We start from the raw sequence: 20,445 nt of genomic DNA on the forward strand, positions 1-20,445 counted from the left end.
TAACCAATAACTGTAACCTGAGTGTGTCCTATCAAAATAATAAATATGGGAGACTGTTCCAAACAGCACATCTTATATAAAACCATAAATTGTGGTTAATGACTCAATGTATGTAGCACCAAAAACTAAAGACCTCTAGCTATGAATAGGTGCCACCCTGGTATAAAGGAAACATCAGGATATTACAAATGGCTGATGAACAGAAAAGTCACAGGAAAACTGGAACTCTATGTTTCTATTCTAGTTTCTAGTCACCATTTCCACTCGTGTGTTTAATGTTTTTAAAGTTTTTAATTTAGCCTTGTTATAAGAACACAAGGGAAATCATAGTGCTAAATTTAAAATTCACACTGTTTAACACAGCAGTATTAAATTCAACCACCCAAGTCATTTTGCTATTTGTTGGTGAGTATATAGTCTGTGCCAGTCATTGTGAAAAAGTCTTTTTATTTTAAGAAAAAAATTTAGTTAACAAAAAAATTTAACAAGTTTCACTTAGCAAAATACACCCGAAAGGAAATCACAGTACAAAGAAAGTTTTTAAGTCAAGGCCTCACCAATTCCTACAGTATTAGTAATGTGTCTCAATTTTCAAAACTAACTTTTAAAAAGCTTAAACTTAACCTAAGAGATTTTAAATGAAAATAAACTAGAATGAACAAACATGAGAAATGTCCTCTTTGAATTAGGGATCTAGCACCTTGAGTTTTCCAAAAAAGCACGCCTCCCCAATGTATTCACGATGATGTGGTGTAAAAGATCCACATTTAACATACTTAAAACTACTTTAAACTCAGATAACATCACTCCAGAAGTACACTACCAAAATGTTAATTGAGAAAAGCTGAAAAGTTTTAGTTTACTCAATATCACATGCTAGAAGAAAGTTTGCATGAGAAAACACTGAAGAGGTAATTTTTTAATCCAGATTTCACAAACTCATGGTGCAAATTGGGTCCCATAGCTTCCTCTAGAGTAATAACTGCTTTTCACTGCTTGTTGGCTGCCTGTGAAAATTTGAAATAACTCAAAAGCTACTAACAAAACTAGTCATATCCACCCATGCTGTTCTGGCCACCATAGCCAGCCCCGTAACAGCCGCTCACAGACTGGCTCTCAAGGCCACTGTAAGTGGACTGGGTTGACACCCCCATGCCTTGCATCATCTGGCTGCTATATGCCCCGTTGCTGGCCCCTGTTGTGGAATTTAAGAAAAGTTCTATGTATCGATGTTGCATATTGGCCCTGTCTTTGGACATGGCCGCCACGGCTTCTTCATGAGTGGCAAACTCAACATCAGCTTCGCCGGTCACTCTTCCATCAGGGCCGATCTCAATGTGGACTCTCACAGGGTTGAGCGGGGAGAAGAAGTTGTAAATGTCGTTCTCTGTGGCTTTGTAGGGCAGACCTCTCATGTGGACGCAGTGTCCAGTGGTGCTCTGGACAGTGAACTCACCATCTCCATACCTGTGGTCGTACATTCCAGAGAGACAGTAACTGAGGTCTCTCCCAAACAGGTCGGTGGTGAAGCCGTAGCCATCACTGAGGCCGCTGTACTCCTCATACCCCCCATAGCCTGCACTGTAGGCACCAGACCTCATCCTCTCCAGACCTGCCTGCTTGACGATGCCAATATACCTCCTGGCTGTGCCAGGGCGGTCATAGGGCCCTGGCCGCTGCACTGACATGAACTTCAGTGGGGGATCCGAGTATGACCTAACTTCTTCCTGACTGCTCTTGAACACCTCAATATACCTGTGCCCTATTCTCTCCTTGTGCTTCCCTAGAGCCTTCTCTGCTAACTCCTGTGAGGCAAACTGCACAAAGGCTTCCCCTGTAATCTTGCCCTCGGGGTCCACAGGCAATGTGATCCCGTTTGGCACGATTTCCAACCCTGAGAAAAACTGAATGATCTCTTCCTTGGTGCATCCAAACGGGAGTCCTCGAAGTCGCACGAAACCATCATTGGCAGTGTCAGCACTGTTTGGACCACTGTGCTTCAACACCCAATCCATCTCGGTTCTGTGGGACTTGAACACTTCAATGTACCGATGTCCCATGCTTTCCCTGTCTTTTTTAAGGGCCAATTTTACGTCATCTTCTGATTCAAGTTCGACAAAAGCCTCACCACTCTGCCTGCCTTCTCTAGTGTAGATAAAGTGAACACCTGCGACCCCGTCATGGATCGTGCAGTCGGAGAGGAAATTCTGCACATCCTCAACAGAGCAGGACCAGGGCAGGCCACGGAGCTTGACCACAAAGCCTTCACCTCCCTCAGGGCCCAACATCATGGACACTCGACAGAGCAGACGTCAAACAAGCTTGGGTGCAGCTTTTGTGGCTGAAAAGAAAGCAAAAACTACTTTACATAAATTTTCATTTAATATGTATAACAAGAATATGAAACTAAAGGAAAACAGATTGTATTACTGCATCACTAAAACGCAAGAGAGTAGGTGGCAAGTCCTACTGTCTATTCAAAACCCCAATCAAGTGCAAGGTCAAATTAAGACATATCTAAACAAACAGATAAGTACATCAGCAGAGTATCAGTTATATGAGATGCAAACATAGAAATCAAATTATATGCCTCTCAGTTTCACACTGCCATGGCTTGGGTTCAATCCCTAGTCCCATAAGCAGCACAGCATGACCCCCCTCCCCCCCCCCAAAAAAACAAAATAAAACACATTACGTTGTTCAACGTAACACACACATCACTGTGTTTCACTGAGGGACTAGAAATGGAATGGACTCTTCATTGTACAAGAGGCATGACAGGTGCCCCTCCTGACAAAGTGCCATGAAGTGCAAGTGGCATCTGACACCTAGAGTCCAAGCTAAAAAAGAGTAAAGGTTAAATCCATGTCGAAGGGCAGCATTCTGAAGAGCGGGAGCTGAGTCAGATAGCAATACATGAATAACACGGACAATAAAAATACAGATAGGGCCAAAAATATATTCAGAACAGGCACAAGTATATACAAGTTTTATGGAATTGTCATTTGATAACAAGTGTAACAGATGTAGCTATTAAGTCAGTGGTAAAAGCTGCCTTTTCAAAAAAATTTAGGCACGTTATCACACAGAAAAAGATAAAACAGAATCTTACCTCAGATGAATCCTAAAACTATCTAAAATGGCATGGCATATTTACACGATTAGAGCAAAACATGGACAGATTTCTAAAAACCCCACGATTAAAACTAGAAAGCATGAATGGTAAGAAAAGTAAAGTAAATCGGTTTAACAGAGACCTGGTGAAGCAAATCAGAGCAAGTTTTAGAACTTTATAAACAAGGGAGTTGCTTCTTCTATAGCTGAGCTCTTATCTGTGGCTCTGCCCTGGTCAACTCCACCCACCCCAAGCAATCTTCATCTTCACACAAACTTCACTGAACACTTTTCCCCATCAATTAAGGAGATTTTCTCATTTCTAATTATCCCCTAAGATATCTTTATAAGATATAAGGTATCCCCTAAGGTATCTTTTCTGATACCAACTTTGCCTCCAGCTACTTGGTTTTGTTTTCCCTTTCAGTGAAATCTCATCTTCAAAAAGACTTCTTACATGCCCTACCCTACCCCACCATTAAACTAGGGCACATCTCACTCTGCCAAGGATCTCTATGGCAAGAAAAGAAACATTTTCTTATCTCCATCTCTTTTGTGCCCTCAGGATTTAACCATTCTCTCTGGAAATCCTTTCTCCTCTTGGCTCTTGGTTTTCCTGTTAATTCCTTAGGTACTCTGCCTCTTTAAGTCCTTCCCCAAGGTTTAACAATACATAATCACTGGCCCCCTTTTTTCAGGCAACCTTACCTGATCCTTGTATGTCCAGGGCCAATTCTGGGTTCAGGACACACAGGTTCCTAGACTTAGACTCCCCGAGGGCAAGACTGGCCTAGACAAACTCCATTCCACAGGTTACACTGCTTTTTCCTGAAACTCTTCTACAGTACCCTGGGTGCGGCATAAATGGCCTTACCTGTCATCCAAAGGCTCTAGAGTGAAACTGAAGCAATCTTTGAACAACTTATAAGCCCTTAAATCTAATGAGCTCATCATTTCTTTGGGGGGTGATCCCATTCTCCACCCTAATCCTATTCCTAATCCATGCCTAAATTCTATTCAGCAACTCTTGATTCCAACAAGTATAGAGGTTTCTCATATCTTACTTTGGTCCTTAGACCTGCTTGACGTTATGATTTGAATATCAAATCATCATCATCTTTGTGCATCGCCTTCATCCCTTTCTACTTCCAATACCAACAAGCCCTTTCCAAGACATTCACATCTACAACTTTTCCAATCCTTGCTACCAGCCCAACCTGTAGCTGTTTTAAGAGCAATTTTATGTCACTTTGTTTCAACACCTCAGTGGCTCCCCACTGTCTGGAACACCAATCATAGGGCCAAGGGGGTGCTCAGGCCTTGAAACTTTGACCTGAAACACACTTGCATTAGAAAGCAAACAAACCTTTATTCCCGTATTTCTCTGTGCCGAAATGTGGCAGGCTCTCTGTTCCACTGGAATTGACACACGTAGTAATTATCTGTCTGAAGATAGCCCACCCAATCTGTCTAGCTAAATCCCACTAATCCTTACGGTCTCAGCTTAAATTTACCAACTTTTCCACAAGACTTTCTCCCCCCCCACAAATTAAATCTATACTTCTATGATCCCAGAGCATTCTAGGGAAACAATCCATAATTTGTTTAAAACTCTTTGCAACTGCATTGAAAGGCTAGTGGCAACAGACTTATCTGTTCTGTAGGTCACTGTAGTCCCACCCCCAGCACAGCAGGCCCAAGATTAGCAAGAGATTAACTGACAGCCACGTGGGGCCAACACCACCTTCTGGTTAGGTTAAAAAAGACAAGCAGAAGGGGGGGGGGGGGACAGGAAGCATAAAAAAACAAATATGTCATGTAAGAATTAAAGTGCCCGAAACAGAAATTATAAAGCGAAAAAAGCACTTTCCCAAAACACATATGTACTTCTAAAACACAGAGCAATATCCTTTCTGTTGACCTCAGAATCCTCTACATTTGGATTCTTCGCAGACTTTCAGTACGTTAACTAAAACTTGTGAAAATAAGCTGGCTTTCTGCTCAACGTTAGATTTACAGCTAGTGAAAAAAAGTTTTCACTCAGGAAGTTATCTGTATCAAGAAATCAATTATAAACTGAGAAATTAATTTTCTTAAAATAGCTCACCTTAAAGAACACCGGGGGATGCCCACAGTCAAAGACACTCCAGGTAGGTAACGAATCGTCCTAAAAAAAAGCGACAAGGAAATTTTACCTTAATGTCCCAGCACTCCCGGAGCGAGAAGAGGCAGCAATCCCCTGACTGGGACCGGCTCTGAGCTCCTCTCCGGAGCCGTGGCAAGCACCGGGTTGCCTTAAAGAAAGTACACGCCCGTCCCACCCCAACAGCTTTGGAAAGGTTTACCTTTTTCATAGGGTTATACAGAGAATAACAGCCTGGAACCATCCCACTTGCCCTGAAAGATTTACTCAGAAGGCGCGTTCTGTACAGAAACCCCTAACCGTGGTTAAGAAAATTTAAATACCTAGAGTGGGAGGCGCACCTTTTGGGCGGGGCTGGGTCGAGGAGCGGTTCCCGGAAGCAGAAGGCAGGCCGAGCAGGGGGGAGAGGAGTTGCACCGCTGATCGGCACTGGAGACCAGGCCGTATTCACAGAGACGTGCTCCAGGCAAAAGTAGTTTGCTATAAACTGGCCTAACAGTATTTACAATTTGCAAACATCCCTGGAGGTCTGGGTGGAGATATTAAAAAGATTTTCCTTCCCTGTTTTTAATAATTTCATTTCTTGAGACTTGTATTTATATAACATTGCTCTTTTAACTGAGAATGAGGGGAGGTAGTGTTGAAATGTTTTAAAATAGGAAAAACATCAATCTACCATCAACCACAGCCACAGAATAAAGCTGTAGCAGAAAACTTTGGTATGTCCAGCGAATTCGTTTGAGAACTAAAGAACATTCTTAGTTTTAGAACCACAGAATTGAGAAAAGTCAGTTTCTCTGAGCCTGTTGCCATAGACACAGTACCTGTCTTGCCTTATTAGCACCCTCTCTTACATGAGATACTACTTTGGGGAGGAAAATCTACATAAAGTACTACAATTTAAGAAGTTAACAGTTTCAAATTCTCTAGACGAGGGTTTTCAAGAAGCTTCAACTGTCCCTCTCCTCTACCCTCAGAAAAGAGTAGAATCTAAAGGGTAGAGAGCCCGGTCATCTTAGTGGTCCGAATTCTTTGCCTGGGTTTATCACCCTGCTACATGCTCATTCCAGTGTGGTCCGCAGACCAAAAGCCCCTGCTCGGACACGCAAACCCAGGGGCGGTCAGACATGAGGAAACCGATTCCCACGTGGCTGAACTATGGCGCACACATGTTCAAGCGTTAAGGATATACACTGGTCTCCCACCCGGCTCCCCGACAGCCCGTCGACACCACTGGGGCCAAGTGTTACAAAACACTCCTCTTGGGTCCAGCACCTGGAGACTCATTTTGCACAACTCCACCCCCCTGCCCGCAAGTGGTCTATTACGTAAGTGAGCACACGGACCACCCAAGGATCTTGTTAAAAGGCAGATTCTAAAACAATAGATCTGGGCCGGGGCCGAGATTCAACATATCTAACTGCTCCCAGGAGGTATTCCAGAACGAGTTCGACCTCACTCTACTATACTGGTTAGACAAGATTTAGTTGAGATCCAGGTAGACCCATCGAGATAAAAAGGGCGCACCTCCAGCGCCCGACTGATTAGGTTTATCTACGAAGTACACAGGGCGGCTCAAACTGCGCCCCCACCGTTTCTATTCAGGGACTGGAACTCAGCAGCTCCCTGGCTTCACCCTGCTTTATCCGCGTCCCAATGGGGCCTGAAAAGCATTTTCGCCCTTACTTGTAAATGAATTTTAACCTACAGCTGGCAGCACGCACAGACTGGTAGGTTGTCTTAATTAATCAGAAAGTTCTACCTCTTAAATCACAGTCCACGGGAGACGCCGCCTCAGGATTACGCAGTTGACTCTGCCCTAAAACTTACCGCTGAAGAGAGCAGGACCGATTTCTATTTTCAACCAGCAAGCGCAGTTTACAGCCAAAGGACCCCCAACTCCACCCGAAGCTTAAAAACGCAGAAGATTCCGCGGAAAGGCCAGGTGCACCTCCTTTTGTTATCAACCTGAAATTGAAACTCAACTGGCTGGGGGAAAACGCTTCGTACCAGGCTTCAAAGTGCGCTCTCAAGCTCGCGGCCGCGGGCCGCCAGGGGCGCGTCTGAGCGATTTCGGCGGGAAGCGCGGTATCAGTCCCGGACGCTAGGCTCCTGGCGGGGGCACTGGGACGTGAAGGGGTTCGCTCGGCCTCCAACCGCCGATCCGACAGCCTTCGGTCGGCAAAGCCCTACAGGAAGGCCCGACGACAGGGGGCCCCATCCACGGGCCTGGGCGGGGTCAGCGGGAGCTTCCGGGGCGGGGCGAACTACGGGTGGGGGAGGGAGAGGCTTCCCGGGCCGCGCGAGCTGGGGGGAGGGGAAGGTCACGAGACGTAGGCTCCCGGGGCCCGAGGTGGGGCGGGGGGGGGGAGCTCCCAGGACAGCGGGGACTCACTAGGGTGGCAGAGTTTTCAGGCCGCGGATAGAGGCGAAAGTGTTCGCAGCGAAGTGGGCAAGAGTTCTCAGGCCCGGGCTTCCCGGAGCCGCGGGGGAGGGAAGGCGGAGCTCCCGAATCCCAGGGGCTCCGTGGAGCCGTGAGGAAGAGTTCCCGGTACCCGAGGGGGGCGGGCGGCTCCCGGGGCTGGGGGCGGAGCTCTCGGGTCGGGTCGGGTCGGGTCGGGTCGGGGGGACTTCCTGGGGACGCAGGGTAGGTGGGGGAGGGGGAGTTCCTGGGGCAGCGAGAGGGGGCAGAAAGAGTTCCTGGGGGTAGGGGGCGGCTGCGCGGGAGGAGGTAGGGGAGTTCCAGGGACCCACGGGGGCTGGGGGAAGTGCGGGCGGGGGTCGTCCGCTCGCGGCGGCTCACCACGACGGGTCCGGGGCCTGGAGTGCGGAAGGCCGGCGCACGGGGCTGCGTCCCGGAGGCAGAGGCCGCGTGACTGGGAGGGCGGCGAGCCGGACGTGGGTCACGGGGTGTAAAGGAGGAAGTGCCACTGGCGGGCCCGCCAAGATGTCACCAATGGAAACGCGCCCTGCAGGTGCGGCCCGCGCGGTCGGCCAAGGCAGGAAGTGGGAGGAGGGAAGGAAAGCAACGAGGAAGACCGTTCTGAGTGAGCTCTCAGGAGAGGTGCCAGGGTAGAGAAAAGTCCAGAGTACAGGCGGAGAGGAGGGGAGGAGTTAGCCGTCACCACTCTTAAGGAAGGAGAAACCGTAAAATAAAAAAAAAAACCCAACAACAAACAAACTCTTTAAGGCAGGAAAGAATTCCGAATGAAAACTAATGTACAAAAGGCAGAATCCTCTTTGTATATACAGTACCTTGTTTTGTAGGTTTGAGCAGTCATAACTTTTTTCAGTTTAAAAGGATTAATTTTAAAACTCGCAATTCTTTAACTCTACAACCTAGCAAGCAATTACATTTTATGAACACCTGAATATTAATTCAAATGAACTGGAAAACAATTATAAGGCAATTGCAGTAATGTTAGCAGTGACTTGAATTTAGATGAAGAAACTATAAAACTTTAGTTGTAGCTTTGTTGCTGTGTTTAAGTCGTTAGAGATTCGTATGATTATCTAGAATCTGTTTCTAAATAATCTTGAGTGGTGGGAGTCAGTACATGGGCCATGATTCAGTAATTATTGAAGCTGAGGGATGGGTACATGGAGTTTTATACTGTTGTCTTTACTTTTGTGTATGTTTAATACTTTTAGTAATAAAGTTTTTATCTTGAAAAGTCTGTAAGAATCTACTTAATTACAGAATTTATAGGGAAAAGGAACCATACTAAGTGAGAATGTAATAATGCAGTCTGCAAAGACCCTGGGAAACTAGACAAGCACAATAGCCGGTCCTTCAACGAAATAGCTTCAAAGGAGCACTTAATGAATAAAAATAACAAGAATTATCAGGGATTCACAATATATGGGAAATATATGGATCTTGATTCAAACAAATTGGTAAACATTTATAGGACAATTTAGGAAATACCTGAACATCGACTAGAAATTTGATATTAAAGTATTATATTTACTTAAGTAACGAAATTAGTTATCCTAAAACGAAAGGCATTAGCTTTTAGAGATACATTTTTAAATATTTGTGGGTGAAATAGTGTGATGGATGGGATGGGATCTGCCTCAAAAAATGGGGGATGTAAAGAAAAACTGTCCACAACTGGTAGCTATTGAAGCTGGGTGATAGGATTTAAAATGCAGCTATCCCACGGAAATGACAAAGACACTAAAAACTCATACATTCAAGAAAGAATATTCTGAAGAAAAATTAAGCCATGAAATTGGCTTGTTTTGGGAAACAGTTATCTACAGAAATGAGTACCCTGACTGCTTCCTGAGCATTTATTTCACTTTTCTCACTTCCTAAAAACCTTGTCAAAACATATTCTTGGTAATCTACACGACTGACATCCGTTTCCTCACTTTTTTCAATGTATTTGTTTCAGTTTAGTAACGTTATATATGCTTTCTTGGCTTAACTGGTTGATGACACTGGCTAGCTTAGTGTTAATAATTGATCAGTCACGATAGGGTTCCTGCCCAGTGAAGGAACAACATGTACAGAATACACAGGGGAAGTATTGGGACAGAAAACACCCAAAAACACCTGCAGCCAGGACTGAGATCAATGAGGGAAGCAGAGCAAGATTCCCCCAAGGCCCTGAAGGCCTGATACCGTATTTTAGACTTTATTTATTCTAAGACCAATGGAAACGAGTTTTACTTTCCAACAGAACAGTCTAGCTGCTCTCTGGAAGATGAATGATGGGAACAGATGCATGGAAACTAGATGGGAAGAAATACGTCAAATTTTGGAAGAACTGATGATACTCTGCAACAAAAACATTGTGGTGGAAACTCAAGCGTGTCAAAGGATTTCAGTGATATGCAGCAGGATAAAATTTACTCAATCTCAAGTCATTCATTAACCCAGAAATATTGTGCACTAACAAAATGCAGGTACTGTGCTAAGTCCACAGAACAGTGGACTAGGAATCAATAAAGAATAAACATGTGATGACAAATTCTGAAATAACCCCAAATTAGAAAATGGGGGCTAACTCATATAGGGATTCTGAGGAAGTGACATTTAAACAGATCAGAAGCATGCATGAACAGGGGTGGAAATGTTAAAACGTTTTTACCCTGGTATACAGGTAAGACTTTAAAATGTAGTCATTTGTTAGGATATGCTTTGTAAAAATATTTTTAATTTGTAGTGAATCCTTTTAATCACTATATTTAGTTCTTACTAAATTCAAAAATAAGAAGAAAATGTTTAAGATACAAACTAATATGAAATAATAAGGTCCTACTGTACAGCACAAGGAAGTACACTCAATATTCTGTAATAAATTATAATGGGAAGGAATATGAAAAGGTATATATAGACAGCTGAATCACTTTTCTATACACCAGAAACTAACACAATATTGTAAATTAACTTCAATTAAAAAAGAGAAAAGCTATAGATGAAGGATTAAAATACATTGACACTTTAAATGTTTGCCATTATATTTTCATATGTCAAAGAAGATATGTCATAATCTGAAAGCAACAGGAAGGCTGTTTTCCATTATCTTTAGACTATTAGGCTCTTTACCTTACTGTGGCTAAGCCTGGGGGAATAATACACTGTTTTCCCCAGTGTTCATTTCTCAAAAGCTGTGTTAACTAAAAAGCAAAAACTGTAATGTACTGTTAGGTAAATCATATCTATAAAGTTTGTGTTGAAATAATCATATCTATAATGTCTGTTTTGAAATGAACACACGGAACAATTTTTTAGCCAACATAAAACAAGAAGTCGTTCCATGATATTGACTGCATTTTGTTGGTGACTCAAGAATCAATGTCTAAAGTTAGAACAGAAAAAATATCAGGTGTGGCAGTTCATAAAATAGAAACACTAGATCTCTAGTGCTAAAATCTGTTCTCAACAGAGGGAAGTATCTGTCACCTGTATTAACAAATGCCCAGTCCATTCAGGAGGCCTGGAACTTCCTCGTGGGACCAGGGGGAGAGCTGACACCTTGTCAGATCACCTGCAGCTGCCATAAGAATGGAGGCAGTTATAGCTCCTGGTGCTCAATGTTCACTGCTCAGGACCACAAGCACACTATGCCAGGGGAGTGGAGAACAGAACCAAGAGCAGCAAAGGAACAGGACTATGTACTTGAGAGGGGCTCTAGCAACAGTAATACAAGCCGGACAACAGCACACAACAGTTTTCTAGGATAAAGAAATACTGCACTAAACTTTAGTAAATATTTTAACAGACCTGATTACAGAATGAAACATTTTCCAGTGCTAAAAACTGAGTTTTGATTTGTAGTTAATAATGAAAGAAAGGTTAGTGGCTTGGAAAACCAAGTAGAAGAAATAAGCTCAAAACAAAGGAGAAAAAAAAAAAAAAAAACAAGGGGGAAGAGATGAAATTCAGAGGACTCATATAATAAGAGACAGGACAGGAGAAACAAGTGAATGGTAGGCATTCGAGAATAAAAAGACAAAACGGAGGCAGGAGAACAGATAAAGAATAGAAGGAAACCTTCCTGGCTTAAGATAAACACTGTTGTGTAGTTCCCCACAGATACTTTAAAAACACAAAAATCAAGCATATGTTGGTAAACTAAATTTAAAGTACAAAGGAAAACTGCTTTGAAAAAAAGAACAGGTTAGGTACAAAGGATAAAAATAGAGTAGCAAAAAAAAAAAAGAGTAGCCCGTAGAGCTTGAAATGTGCCAAGAACAAATTGAGATGTGCCCCAAGTGATAAAATTTAGTACATATACAAAGAATTGCAGGGAATTCCCTGGTGGTCCAGTGGTTAGGATCCCACTTGCTTGCTCACTTGCTGAGGGTTCAATCACTAATTGGAAAATTAAGATCTCAGAAGTCTTGCAGTGCAGCCAAAAAAGAAAAAAATAATAATTAAAATACTTATTACATATTTCTGCAATGTGGGAGACCCGGGTTTGATCCCTGAGTTGAGAAGATTCCCCTGGAGAAGCAAACGGCAATCCACTCCAGTATTCTTGCCTGGAAAATCCCATGGACAGAGGAGCCTGGCAGGCTACAGTCCATGGGGTCACAATGAGTCAGACACGACTGAACAACTTCACTTCCAATTTTTTCATTATGTACTAAAGTAATATTTTGGATGTTTTGAACTAATCACAATATATTAAAATAAACTATTAAAAAATTTCTCAATTCATTCTACAAGACCAGTATTAATTATGTCTGTTATGGGCTGAACATCATGCCCCCAAAATTCTTATGTTAAAGATACCCCCAGTACCTCAGAATGTGACCAGACTTGGATATATTTATAGAGATAGCTAAATTAAAAATGACATAATTAATGTCGTCTGTATTCCAAAATGAAGAAGGGGCAATTTGGACACAGAAAGCAGAGGGAAGACACCCACCTAAAAACCAGAGAGGTCTGGAACATATCCTTCATATATTCCTCAAGCTTCTCAAGAGGGAACCAAACCTGCTGATATCATAATGCAGGACTTCTAGCCTTCAGTATTATGGCACAATAAATTTCTGTTTAAGCCACCAAGTCTGCAGGACTTTCTTATGGCAGCCCTAGCAAATTAATACACATGTAGATGGCAAAACCAGACAGATATCACAAGATAACCCCTAAGAGCATAAATGCAAAATTCCAACAAAATACTAATAAAATGAATCTAGCAACCTATAAAAAGGGTTATACACCATAATGAACTGGAATTTACTCTAGGAATGTTTCAACATAATATGTACCGGGCCATTTGCTGCCACATAGATAGACCTAGAGACTATCATACTAAGTGAAACCAAAGACAAATGTGATACTGCTTATAGGTAGACGCTAAAAACAAAACACACTTACTTACAAAGCAGAAAGAAGGCTCACAGACAGAAAATAAACTTATAGCAAAAGGACGGGGTGTAAATCAGGAGGTTGGAATTAACATACACATAACATGAAATAGATAAACAAGGACCTAACTACATAGCAGAGGGAACTATACTCAGTATTTTGTAATCACCTTGAAGGAAAAAGAATATACACATGAATAACTGAATCACTGTGCTTACACCTGAAATTAATATATTAGAAATCAACTATACTTGAACCAAACAAAAATATACTGGAATTAGTGGTGATGGCTTTTTACAACTTTGCGAATTAAAAAAACACCCTCTGAATCGTACTCTTTACAAAGGTGAACTGTATGGTATGTGAATTATATAAAAATGGAAAAAAAAAAAGCATTTATATCATAATTCTATTGGACAGCACTATTCTAACCAAATATTTGTAGTAAAGCAGAAAAGACCTCAATTAGGGTGAAGATGAAGACTGGAGATGTGAATTGTGGATCATCCCTGCATGCAGATAAACTTAAAAGGAGAGAATGTGGTAAGAATTTCTAATATTTATATAGTCAGGACTTTTGAAAAGGCATACTGTAAGAGAAACATAATAGTTTAGAATTTTTTCATTCTTGTCATTTTTCTCTTAAATGAATATCGATTTTTGTGTTATTTCAGAAATCTTTCTCTTGGCCCAAGGCCATATGGACAGTTTTTAAACTTAAAGGCTCTGTTGTTTTCATCTACATTTTTAAACATTTTAATCTACAATAAACTTGGAATTGATTTTTTCAAGAGTTTTAGAATTAGTTTATCCAGTTTCACAGGCTAATTTCACTCCAGAACTCACATGAAAAATTCCTACATAAACATAAGACAACCAAATCCAACAATACACAAGGCTACTTAATATGTCATGATCAACTTGGATTTATTCCAAGAATCCCACTGTAATTCATCATTTCCAAGTTAATCACTGATGATGTCACATTAGCATCTTAATGAAGGTAAAATAGGAGTTAGCTAAGAATTTTTCGTATTTCTAAGAAATGCTAAGAAATATCCTAAATTACAAAATTCCTCCACACTGGAAGTAGAGAACATGCCTGATCATGACTCACATATAGGGTTACAAATATACACACATCAAAAAAAAAAAAAAAAACAAAAACCCAACCTAAACATCTTATGCATGGCTAAAAATAGCATAAGCTATGCAAAAATATCACTGATAAAATAGGAAAGACATCTGCAATTTATTCCCAAGAGTGTTAATATCTTTAAACATATAGAGAGCTTCTAAAAAGAGAAACACAAGTCTAACAGTCCAAAAAAATTTTTAAAGGCTAGATATATTGACAATTGATAGAAAAAGAAATGCCCTTAAACATGAAAAGATGCTCATCACCATGTAAGATAAATTAGAATCGTAAATGAAGCATTGCAGCACTATTTCTAATAGGAAAAGACTAACAACCCAATTGCCCATCACTAGGCAATGGCATCCCACTCCAGTACTCTTGCCTGAAAATTCCATGGACGGAGGAGCCTGGTAGGCTGCAGTCCATGGGGTGTCGAAAAGTCAGACACGACTGAGCGACTTCACTTTCACTTTTCACTTTCATGCATTGGAGAAGGAAATGGCAATCCACTCCAGTGTTCTTGCCTGGAGGATCCCAGGGACGGGGGAGCCTGGTGGGCTGCCGTCTATGGGGTTGCACAGAGTCTGACACGACTGAAGCGACTTAGCAGTAGCAGAGGTCCAGTTGAATGAACTTTGATGGATCCACTTAAGAAAGTATTATATCTTAAACTCAATAAGCCAAAGACCATGAAGTTGAGTCAAGAAACTCAAGAACCAATCTTAAGGGCACTCCCATTAGCCAAAAATTGAATAATGTGAGCATCAAAGAGAATAAAAGCTACAATGGATTAAAACACATCCTCTATGATAAAATCCATGACTTCATAATGATACCAGAAAAATTACTGATTTTGGCACATACTAAAGATTCAGTTCATTACACTAGTATTGATAAATATAAACAAGAAATCAAAACCTTAACCTTTTATAAAAGTACATCTTAGAGTAATCAAATAATAAAGAAAATTTCTTCCTTATAGGAGTACTCCTGCTAATAAATGAGGAATACTGAATTAAAATATCACAGATATGGAAATAATTAACAATGCATCTAGAGAACAATCAATAGCTGCTAACATCACAAGGGACACCAACCAGTATGTGCCCCTGGCAGGAGTACCAAACACCTCCAATGCAATATTTTTAAAAATTTCAAGGGAATCAGAACAGCGTATAGAGGTTAACTAACATTTTAAAAGGAAATGCAGAGGACAGAGACTCAAACAACTAACTCCATGGGAATGTAGTCAGAAAAACCCAGAGTGTGGGAAAAGAATTCTACATGAGCCACAAAACCTGACTTCTACATAAGAAGAAACTTTAAGAATAGAAAACCTTTAGATCCTCACTAATAAGGGAGCCTCTTTGTCACAATTGAACTGTGGCTGGTGCAAATTGAGATGTGCTATAAAATAAGCACGCACTGGATTCTGAAAGTTTAGTTCAGGAAAAAAGCATGAAAATTTATTACACGATGAAGTGATATTTTGGATCTATTTAAGGTACATATATATCACATTAAACTAAATTACTAAAGTGAACTGTATGTTTCTTTTCATCAGAAAATGTTAAATTATGTGACTTGCATTGTATTTCTATTGGACAGTGCTGTTCTAGCTTAAAATATAACTTAAGAGGGAACTTCCTTAGTGGTCCAGTGGCTAAGACGTGGTGCTACCAATGCAGGGGGACCAGGTTCCATCACTGGTAAGAAAACTAGATCCTGCATGCAGCACCCCAGCACAGCCAAACAATTAAAAAAAAAAACCATAAACTTAAAGGATAGTTATCTAACAAATATATAATGAACTTGTTTGGATTCCAAATCAAACCAACCAGCTATATAAAAATATTACACAATCAGGTACATGTGAACACTGAGTATTAGATGATATCAAAGAATTATTATTTTTTTAGGTGTGGTAATGGTATTGCGGTTATATTTTAAAAGTCTTTAGAAATACAAAGTTATGAATAAAAATCTTACTATGCCCGGGATTTGTTGTAAAATAAGCCAGGCTGGTCTTAGATGAGCCTGGCTCTCCTCTGCCCCGTTTTCTGTCCTCCTCAAGAACCTTTGTGGCAGCTAATTAGGGGCAGGGGCCCTGGTAGAAGACTGAAGCCGTCAGGCAGACCTGCGTCCCAGTCCCACCTATATCCCTTAAGACACATCTCTATGATGACAACACAGTAATACTTTCCTGCAAACTGGTCATGAGCATGCGATTAGAAAATGTGGAAAAACACCTAGCTCTGTGTGTGGATCCAGTTAAGGGTCACTTAATGTGTTTCTACAAAGAATCTGAGAACCAGAACTCAGATTGGAGAGGGCAGGTTGGTGGTAAAGTCAGCTCTGTGGAAGGTGGCCCCCTCCCGTTTCTGTAGTCTCTACAGGCACCGACTCCAAAGGGCACGCACCCCTTGTCTCCACACTCTCCCTCAGTTTCGGTCACAACAAGGACTAACTCTCCTCAAATCAACTCACATTTTTCAGATATTTTATGTTTAAAGGGAGCTCTGTAACAACAGTACTCAAGTGAAAACCAGTCACTTGCCAGTTAAAGAGAAAAGCAACAAAAAGCAAATAATACAAAAAGAACGTTACTAAAATAAAAGATTAAAAAAGAGACACCGTAAAACGGAAATAAAAAACCGAATCAACTTACAGAGAATGCACACAGGAAGATGAGATCCTCAAGGCAAAGGATGAATCTGCTTCACACCTGTAATAAAACGATCTCTCTCAATATTCATTAAGTGCAGGAATTAAAATGAAAAAAGAAAAATTGCCTAAAAATTAGCACTGAAAACATCACTTTTCACTGATAGGCCCTAACAGGTTTTTATCTGACCGGAGAACCCCAAATTATTTTCATTTTTACTAGAAATTCAGAAACAGTCAACTTTTAAAAACGTGACTGAAATACTGACAATTATAGTAAAATGAATAGTTTCGAAGATGTTTCTAAAAGATTTGCCGCCTTCAACCCTAAGAGTTCCACAAGGGTCGGACCACCCGAGGCACCCCCCCCCCCCCCCCGCCCCCGGCCTCCCAGCCGGCGGTTTCCGGAAGCCGCCGCGGCCGCACCGCCCCCCTCAGAGTATGGCCGCTCGCGGGCCGCTCTCCCTCCGAACACCCTCCGCAGTGGCAGACAGGCCCTCTCCCCTCAACCTCGAAAACAGTTGTGAAGCATGGTGGTTCGTCTTAGGACATCCAGGGTTAGAAAACTGCCGAGGGCATCCCAAAGGACGCGGGACTCGCTGGTGCCCGGCGAAGTGGGGGTGGGGCGGCTCTCTAGGGCCTGGGGTTATTTGTTGGGAACCTCTGAGAGCCCCTTTAGAGTACATATTCAAGGTGAGAGGCCCACGGCCCCTCCAACCATTCAGGTAAAAGACCGGGGTCCAAGGCCGGTCGGGTCCCCGCGACTCGCAGAGCCCCGCCCCGGGTCGCCCAGCGCCGCCTTCCGTGAGCCACGCGGGAACAGGGAGGTGGAGGCGCAGCGCGAGCTGCGTCCAGAAGTTTCTCGGGCGCAGGCAAGAACGGGCACAAAGTACATTCAAAAGAAAAGTAGTACAGAACAAAAAAAAGAAACGGCCAAATTAAGATAGCTCAGCAGAAGTGTGGTCACCAAGCCAAGACAACGAGAACCAGAGTTTCAACCAAAATACAGGCAGGATACCTCAAGAGCAGGAGACGAATGCAGACGGGGCTTAGGGCACACACGCCGCACGGACAGGAAGAAAAGGCGGCAACGCTCCAAAGTCGAGGCTCGGCGAGCGGGAACGTGGGAGGGGGGAGGAGTCAGGTCCCAACCCGTCTAGTTCAACTCGCGGACGCGTTCAGCCACGTGCAAGTACCGCTTTCATTTTAAAATGACCCTCCTCGAGCGGTTGCCTGGTCTTCCCATCCTACTCCTGCCAGGGGCGCTAGGGCTCTGCTCCCTCTGGAGTCCGCACGAGGCTCTCTACTTCCCCAAGTCCAAACCTCAGCCCCGCGGTCTAGTGCCGGGAATATAAGGCCCCTGACCTCAAATCCACCTCCCCCAAGCCCAAATCTCAGTCCCGCGGTCCCCACCCTCAGTGGGCCGGGTCCCCTTTCAGTACCCTGTCGGTCCCCGAATACACGGCCCATTTCCTCCGACTCCAAACCTCAGCCCCGCGGTTCACAACTCCCCCCGTAGGCCCAGACCCCAATCGGTCCCGGGTGTGAGGGCCTTCACCCCAGATCCCGCCTCCGCTGACCCCCAAATCTCAGTTCCTCGGCCCTCAATGCCAAGTGGCCCAGTCCCCAGCCGGTCCCTGGTGTGCGAGCCTCGGACGCTGCCTGTTCCACCCCTCACCTCGGGCTCCGAGTCTCCACGCCCCCGCTTTTCTTCACATCCGGCACCTTGGTCGTCCCTCTAAGTACCTAGAGGAGGGTGGAACGCTAGGGACTTGGCAGTTGTGGCTGAGGCAGTTGAGGCTTGTTTACCATCACCATGGAAACCCCTGGCAGCGCGCCCCGGGAGGGGGCCCCGAGGGGCGGGTTCAGGCACGCGGCAGGCCCGAGTCCACAACCCCCGCCCGTTGTGCGCACTCGGCGCTTCCGGAAGCCCTAAAGCTCTCGGAGTGCCCTACCCCTCCTCGGCCCCACGCCCAAGCTCCCAGGAACAAGAGCCCCAGGAACTCACGCCCCCGCCCCGCTCCCGGCTCCCGGTGTAACCGCTGGCCGGCTTCCCCTCAGAATCCCACCTGCTTCTCCCAACAAGACGCGGCGCGGTCTCACTTCCCAGACGGAGCCGGAAAGACGCAAAGACCGCGGAGGGGCGGGGTCTCCAAGGCGGGCGTCCGGGGGGCGGAGCCGCGGGGGCGCCATTGTGACGCTCCCGGAGCGGAGCCAGGGATTGGCTAGCTAGTAGTAGGGCGGGGCAGGGGCGTACGGAGCCGGGGCGCTGCTGGGAGGGGAGCTACGAGCAGGGGGCGAGCTTTCTAGGATGGTTAGTGGGGCCCTTTTGAGCCCCAATAGATACTGACTGGGAGAGTCCCCCAAATATTGAGCCCAAAGGACCCCTGGATTGAAGGCCAGGGCAACAGAAGAAAACAGAGTTATTTCTTGCTGAGAATGAAGAAAGAGGGAACCGAGAACACCGGAAACCTATAAAGGCGGCTCCGAGGGCAGGGTTTAGAGAGGGATTAGCAAGTTGACCTAGGGTTGCTCAACTGATTCTCTCTTAGGCTGAGAAGCCCCAAGATTGCTAAAGGTGGCCCTCAGGACCCCGAGGAAAATTAGTTTTCAGTCAGAGCCCCTGAGCAGACTGGCAAGACGGTAACTGAAATGGCTACCCTGCCTGAGGCAGTGGAGCAGATTCTTTAATGTGTTCTGGGGTTAATCATTACTATTTTATTTTTGGAGCTTCCATAAAGAGGAAGATATGAAGGCACTCATCACTGCTTAAGTAGAAGATTATTTTAAAAACCACCACTTAATAAGGGGGTGCTTGGAATAGGGTCAGATTATGAGTGAAAGTGAAATGTTAGTTGTTCAGTCGTGTCCAACTCTGCGACCCTGTGGACCATAGCCCGCCAGGATCTTCTGTCCCTGGAATTCTCCAGGCAAGAATACTGTAGTGGGTTGTCATTATGAGTAGTTACTATAGAAAAGGAAGGAGCACAATTTGTCACCAGAAGTTGATTCTAAGGGGAAAAGAAAAGTAAAAACAAGAGGACTTGAAAATTAAGAGAAAACTGATGAGGCACAATTACAGAAAACAGGTTCTTCAAAAATCAAATAAGTTATTTGTAAGAAATCCAATGACTCCATCACAGGTCAGGCTATAGAAAAGTCCGACTCCGGAGAGAAAATGCAAATACCTAATCTGAGGCAAATATTCAAATTACACACACACACACATACACACACAAAAGCTTCAGAATTTAGAGACTGAAATCAGGTCCAATAAGACATGTTCCTACAAAGCACTAAGCAGGCCTCTGAGCCGTGGGGGCTTTTTGATCCCCTCATCAAGTTTGACAGTTCTCCAGCATTCATCCATGATGCAGTAATCTTTGAGGCCTTCTGTAAATGAAAGACTGGGGCCTTGGCCTGATGCTGAGCCTCCCCTGCTCCTTGGGAGTCATCGCAGGTGTCCACTACGATATCTTTTGCAGGTGAGCACCAGCACAGTCATGTGTGGATTTTCTTCCACAGAAAGCTCAGACTGGTGCCACAGATCCC

The 20,445-nt window shown here is 43.7% G+C and overlaps 1 protein-coding gene across 14 annotated transcripts; it reads right to left on the minus strand.

The window, feature by feature from the left end:
• Positions 1 to 427: 427 nt before the first annotated feature.
• Positions 428 to 19,025, minus strand: HNRNPF (heterogeneous nuclear ribonucleoprotein F). Of its 14 annotated transcripts, XM_027531115.1 has the most exons (5): positions 18,963 to 19,016; positions 18,572 to 18,639; positions 16,898 to 16,954; positions 5,222 to 5,281; positions 428 to 2,341 (listed from the first exon to the last, which is right to left on the minus strand). In XM_027531115.1, exon 5 carries the CDS (start codon positions 2,289 to 2,291, stop codon positions 1,047 to 1,049), a length of 1,245 nt encoding a protein of 414 aa, XP_027386916.1. In that variant the 5' UTR covers positions 2,292 to 2,341; positions 5,222 to 5,281; positions 16,898 to 16,954; positions 18,572 to 18,639; positions 18,963 to 19,016; the 3' UTR covers positions 428 to 1,046. The 14 variants fall into 14 exon arrangements, with proteins under 14 accessions (XP_027386916.1, XP_027386915.1, XP_027386914.1 ...); XM_027531114.1 differs by lacking the exon at positions 18,572 to 18,639 and having other exon boundaries at positions 18,963 to 19,025; XM_027531113.1 differs by lacking the exon at positions 18,572 to 18,639 and having other exon boundaries at positions 428 to 2,359; positions 18,963 to 19,017.
• Between the last annotated feature and the right edge of the window lie 1,420 nt (positions 19,026 to 20,445).

This window comes from Bos indicus x Bos taurus, chromosome 28 (assembly GCF_003369695.1).
Source record: "Bos indicus x Bos taurus breed Angus x Brahman F1 hybrid chromosome 28, Bos_hybrid_MaternalHap_v2.0, whole genome shotgun sequence".
Lineage (NCBI taxonomy): Eukaryota > Metazoa > Chordata > Mammalia > Artiodactyla > Bovidae > Bos > Bos indicus x Bos taurus.